Here is a 5,864-nt window from a genome sequence, read left to right on the forward strand (position 1 = left end):
CTCTGTCGTCCCCTCCTCTGGGCTTCCATCATCTTCTTTTTTTTTTTTTTTTTTTGGAGAGGTTTTTGCTATAGGACGCGTGCACTCACCAGACAGACAGAGAGAGACAGAGAGACAGAAAGCGAGAAATCACCCCCGAGGGGGGATGGCCACGCCACAATCCCTTCTCCTCCGTTCTTCTCTCGGGACCTTGGGCACGCACGCACATGCACCGAGTTTTAAGCCACCGGGTCTGGGACGCGAACCATGGTTGACTACATGGGAGTCCAGTGACATAGCCATTACGCTAACTGCTGGTCCCCCCATCCCGATCTTTAATAGCACCTAACCACCCACAGTATAAAGTCTAAATTCCTCAACCTGGCATTCCCAAACCCCCCTCAACGTGGTCCCAACCCAACCCACCAGTAGTTTTCTCTTGAACTTTTCTCCTTGAGAAGCAGTTCATGAGCAGGTCATGACCAATGCCACCTGCTTCTGTACCTCCTCTCCCAACCCTGCAGTCTGGAATTCCTGGCTCCTGACTCCCTACTTGCCTGTCTCACCCTCTTTCTGCAGGCTTCCCTGACCCCTGGGTCGCTGGAGCTGACTCCTTCACCCCCTCAATTTGCTCAGCTCTGCAACCTCCTCCAATGGCTACTTGGCACTCGGCTCGCACTACCACTTTCCATCGCCATTTCTCACTTGGCGGGTTTCTGCCTACCCACTGGACAAAGTTCCTAGACCATCAGAGAATATCTATCATGACTTGGTGTGCTGTATTCCTAGCAGGAGGATATGATGCCCATATGGGCCATCTAGTGGAATGGACTCTAGCCCCAACTCTATAAAGAAGTTCTATGACCATGGCATAGCTTCCTCGTATGTAAAATGAAGAGGGAAGACAATGATCTGATACTCCCTTCAGTGCGGACTTTCTAGAAGTCCATACTAGGCTAATGATGTTGGAACCCACTGCTGGCTCCTTCATAAACTAACAGCAGGTTCAAAGGATGAATAATAATCTCTCCCGGGATTCAGAGCATTTGCAATCAGAAGCTGAATCATCTCTACAGTCTAATTATAGAAAGGGACTTGGATCTTGGTGCTGTCTTTTTTTTTTTTTTTTAAGAATTTTTATTTAACTTTATTTATTTATTTTATTTGACCAAGAGGGACAGAGTGAGTGAGAGAGAGAGAGAGAGAAGGAAAGTGAGAAAGCAAGCCACTAAGTCTGGGACTCGAACTGTGGCTGGCTATGTGGGAGTCCAGTACCCTTAACTACCACGCCACCTGCTGGTCTCCTGGATTTTGCTTCTTATGCTGATACATTTAGAAACACATCAACTTCTGCTGGACCCCTGTTTGGAAGAATTTCATTTATTGTCCATCTTCTCATTTTTTAAAAAGAACCATCTAGAGGGGCAAACAGATTGTGTGGTGAACGTGCTTGACTCCCACATAGCCAGTCGTGGTTCTAGTCCAGGACCTGGTGTCTTGAAAATCATACCAAGCACGTGTTCGTGTGTCCAGAACCCCCAGGGAACAGTGGAGGAGAGGGAATTGTGGGGTATGGCTGTCCATCTTGGAGGGTGGTTCACTTTCCCTCTCTGTTTTTGTCTCTCTCCAGCAAGTGCATGTGCCCTATGGCAAAAACCCTGGAGGGAAAAACAAGCCATCTGGAAACAAGAAAAATATCTATCTAATGATGAGAAAACAGTTAATGATCTGAGGCTGAGTGAAAAACACATAATAAATATATATATAAGTATGATCTCATTTATGTAAAATAACAACCAGATAAAGAGGAGGATGTAACAAAATGTTAATCACCACAGTAATAAAGTTATGGGTGATCATTAAACATACCTTTTTTTTCCCCCAAAGAATTACTTTATTTATTCACTCATTTATTTTAATGTGACAGAGAGAGGGAAAGTGAGAAAGCAAGACACCACGTCTGGGACTTAAACCATAGTCAGCCATGTGGGAATGTCCAGGGCCTTAACAACCATGCTGGTCCCTGAAAGGAACCAGTTTCAGTCACCCATTCTCATGGAGAGGCATCTACACTGAGAACGGAGCAGTAGAATCAGCTGGCGAGAACAGAAACCCAATGATGTTTCACTGGGAACAGCTCTAAAGGGGGGGTGGGGGCAATGATTCCCCTCTAAAAGGATAGCACAAAAAAGCTCTCAGGACATGGTTCCTATTGGACTCTGAGGTAACTAGGGAGGTCCAGGGATGGAGACCCATGAAGCCTCTCAGGTTGAGCATCCGAGTGCTGAGGTTCTGAGGACCCATAAAATCATTCAACTGGGCATGCCAGTAGAGATTCGTCCATACTGACGGCAAATGTAAAGGAGTTCTCGATTGGGCCTAACAACTTTACACACACCTAATCCAGTTGGAAGCACAGCTAGGATAAAGAAGCATTAATAAAGAGTATGAGAAGATCTACGAGTACTTTATGGGCATGGATAATTCCTGCTCTACAAAATTTGTCTCCTCTAGGAGAGATTTTTATTCCTAAAATGAACTCCCTCTTCTCCCAACTCTTCCTAGTCACTTTTATTTTTCTATTGTTTAGAAATGACTTTGCCTGAAGAAAGGGTCTAGAGATAAAAAAAGAACCCCAAGTGTGACAACAGCAGGTGGTAAAATGCTCCCCCAGAAGGGTACTGTGACATGAAGTCAATTTCTGAGCCATTTAGCAGGAAAGGCACACACAACTCTGGGGAGCTGGTGAGACAGAATGCCAGCCAGAGCTTACCAAAGGTGTCGGCATAGATCTTGGCAAAGGAGCCCAGAGTGAAGCAGATGCTGTACTGGGAGCTGGAGAAACAGACGTTGCCCAGGAGCGGGGAAAGGATCAGGTTCTCATCAGTGGAATACATGCTGAAACAGAGACAGTGGTGAGCACAGTGCCAGGCAGTGCAGCAGCCCTGACACCCGCCATGCGGGAAGGGCAGGAACTCGTTATCACAGCCGCCCTTGGAAGGAGCTTGCAGAAGACACCCAGTTCTGCCAACAGCCCAGTCTAAGAAAGTAACGTGTTGGGGACCAGCAGTTAGCGAAAGGGCTACGTCGCTGGACTCCCGTGTAGTCGACCACAGTTCAAGTCCCAGACCTGGTGGTTTAAACTCACGTTGGGCACGTGTGCATGCCTAAGATACCAAGAACAGAATGGAGGAGAAGGGACTGCAGTATGGCCATCCCCCCAGGGGGGTGATTTCTCGCTTTCTGTCTCTGTCTTTCTGGCGAGTGTACGCACCCTATAGCAAAAACCTCTCCAAAAAAAAGAAAGTGACATGATGGAGTTGTTCCCTAACTCCCAATAACAAAGCTGATTTCCCATAGCTGGGAACCTGCACAATCTTAGAGAAGCTCATCATATCGGATAGATGGGAGAAACCTGGAGGACAGAAACGACAAATGTGGAACACAAGAATGAATCTAATGTGATAAGATTGGATATACTTGAGAGAAATCTCAATCTCACAAATACAGACATAAGCACCTCTCCCCCCCTCCAAAAAAAAAAAAGAAAAAGAAAAATGTAACTTTGCTCCCAGTATCACTACTCAATTCTTATTTATTCTGTTACGCTTGACTGTGTTTTTTTTTAAAAGAGTTAATTTTATTTATTCATTTATTTATTTTAATTTGACCAGAGAGATACACAGAGAGAGAGAGGGAAAGTGAGAAAGCAAGCCACCAGGTCCGAGGCTCAAACTGTGGTCGAACATGTGGGAGTGTCCAGCACCTTAACCATCACGCCACGCCACCTGCTGGTCCCTTGTCTGTTTTTTACAAATTCATACTAAAACGTTGAATTGTGAAAGCCACATAGAAGCCACAAACATTCACCAGCATTTATTTTACTTGCATTCACAAGAGATCACCAACATTTATAAGAAAACCAGTGGTAAATCCACAATCTTATCAGCACATTATTTTATGGAATTTTCCAATTTAGAAATAAATGTGTTGGCTCATAAAGAATAGTTCCTGCTCTCAAGTTGTGCTTTCAATAACTTTTTCCATTATTTAATTTTATTATTATTTTCTAGTTTGACCTGAGAGAGGTAGAAAGAGGGAAAGTAAGAAAGCAAGCTACGAGGTTCAGATTCAAACTGTGGTCGGCCATGTGGGAGTCCAGTGCCTTAACCGCCATCTGCCAGTCCTGCTTTCAATCATTTTTTAAAAACAGGGTTTTGTGGGCCAGCAGGCTGTGTGGTGATTAGCAGCACAGTGGTTAAGGTGCTGAATTCCACATGATTGACTGCACAGTTGGAGTCCCAGATCCAGCAGTCTGAAGAACACGCTGGGCATGGAGCCAGCAGGTGGCATGGTGGTTAAGGCGCTGGACTCCCACAGGGTCAACCAGGGTATAAGTCCCAGACATAATGGCTTGAAAAATCACATTGGACGCTTGTACATGCATGCCTAAAATCCCAGTCCTGCCTGGGAGGGGGTGTGATTTCTCACTTTCCCTCCCTCTTTCTGTCTCTCTGGGAAATGCACGCACCCTATGGCAAAAACCTTACAAATAAACAAAGTAGTGTCAGGGCAGCAAGTTGCATGGCAGTTAAGGTGCTGGACTCCACATGGCTGGCTGACCGTGCAGTTTGAGTCCTGGACCCGGTGGCTTGAGAAGCACACCAGGCATCTGTGCGTGTGTGCCCAAAATCCCAATAGGAGAGAGAAATGGAGGAGAAAGAATTATAGGGTAACCATCTCCCATAGGGGGTGTTTTTCCCTTTTCCCTCCCAAGTGAATGCGCCCTTTGGCAAATTAAGACGAATGAACCAACCAGCATCTCTGAGGAGAGGAAATCCACTCCCAGGGTTCTTATACCTTATCAATCCATTGACCTCATCCACAATGTGGCGCAGCTTGTAATAGGCGTCAGTTGGAGGCAGTTTCAGCTCCAGGATCAGCCGGTCAATCTTGTTGATGCACACGGTGACCGCCAGCCTCTCCTGCACTGCATGCTTGATCAGCCGCTCTGTGTTCAGCATCACCTGAGAAACACAAGGCTCACAAGGTGGTGATAAGAGCAAGAGAACAGAAAGTTCCAAGTAGAGCCAAAGAAGACATTTCAAATATGAAGTATGAGAGAAAAAGAGGACCTGGGGAAACATGCTGCTGGGTGGAAACAGAGCACTTTGCCCAAAAGCAGATGTAGGAACTAACGGGGGCACCTTGAGAAATGAGAGATGAAAACATACACTGACAATGCTGAGAGCCCAGTTTCTCAGTGCTTAAGAAGGAACTAGGAAGGCTAGGAAGAACCTGTGGTGTTGGAATGGAGTTATGGGTGTGAGGATGAATGGCTGTGTTTAATACATACGTGTAGACAGAGTGCGGGTACGTGTGTATACGTCTACCTGTGTTCAGTGAAAGGGCCTATAAGTAGTATGCCCAGCAACAGTGAGCACACCAGATCTCTGCTTGTAAATACCGGTCTCCACTGTAAGAAACCAGAGTTCCTTGGGGCCGGCAGGTGGCATGGTGGTTAAGGACGCTGGGCTCCTACATAACTAACCGTGATTAGAGCCTCAGACCTGGCAGCTTGCTCCTCTTATTGCCGCCCCCCCCAATCCCATCCTTCTCTGGTCAAATTAAAACAAACAAATAAATAAAGTCAAATAAAATAATTATGGTTTTTTTTTTTTGAGAGATTTTCGCTGTAGGGCGTGTGTACTCTCCAGACAGACAGAGACAGAGAGACAGAAAGCGAGAAATCACCCCCCAGGGGGGATGGTCATGCCACAATCCCCTCTCCTCCATTCTCCTCTCGGGATCTTGGGCACGCACGCACACGCGCCCGACTTGAGTTTTAAGCCACCGGGTCCAGGATGCGAACCGCGGTCGACTAT

At 46.2% G+C, this 5,864-nt stretch overlaps 1 protein-coding gene across 4 annotated transcripts in view; it reads right to left on the reverse strand.

Annotated features, from left to right (window-relative positions):
* Window positions 1-5,864, reverse strand: part of EFTUD2 (elongation factor Tu GTP binding domain containing 2) — a 49,590-nt gene that overhangs the window by 14,329 nt on the left and 29,397 nt on the right. For all 4 annotated transcript variants that reach the window (XM_014584809.2, XM_014584813.1, XM_006169992.3 and 1 more), the window contains 2 exons: window positions 4,840-5,006; window positions 2,753-2,877 (listed from right to left, as the gene is read on the reverse strand). In XM_014584809.2, the coding sequence (XP_014440295.1) occupies window positions 2,753-2,877; window positions 4,840-5,006 (292 nt within the window). The remainder of the gene's footprint in view (window positions 1-2,752; window positions 2,878-4,839; window positions 5,007-5,864) is intronic.

The sequence above is a fragment of the Tupaia chinensis genome, unplaced genomic scaffold (genome assembly GCF_000334495.1).
Source record: "Tupaia chinensis unplaced genomic scaffold, TupChi_1.0 Scaffold148004_1, whole genome shotgun sequence".
Lineage (NCBI taxonomy): Eukaryota > Metazoa > Chordata > Mammalia > Scandentia > Tupaiidae > Tupaia > Tupaia belangeri.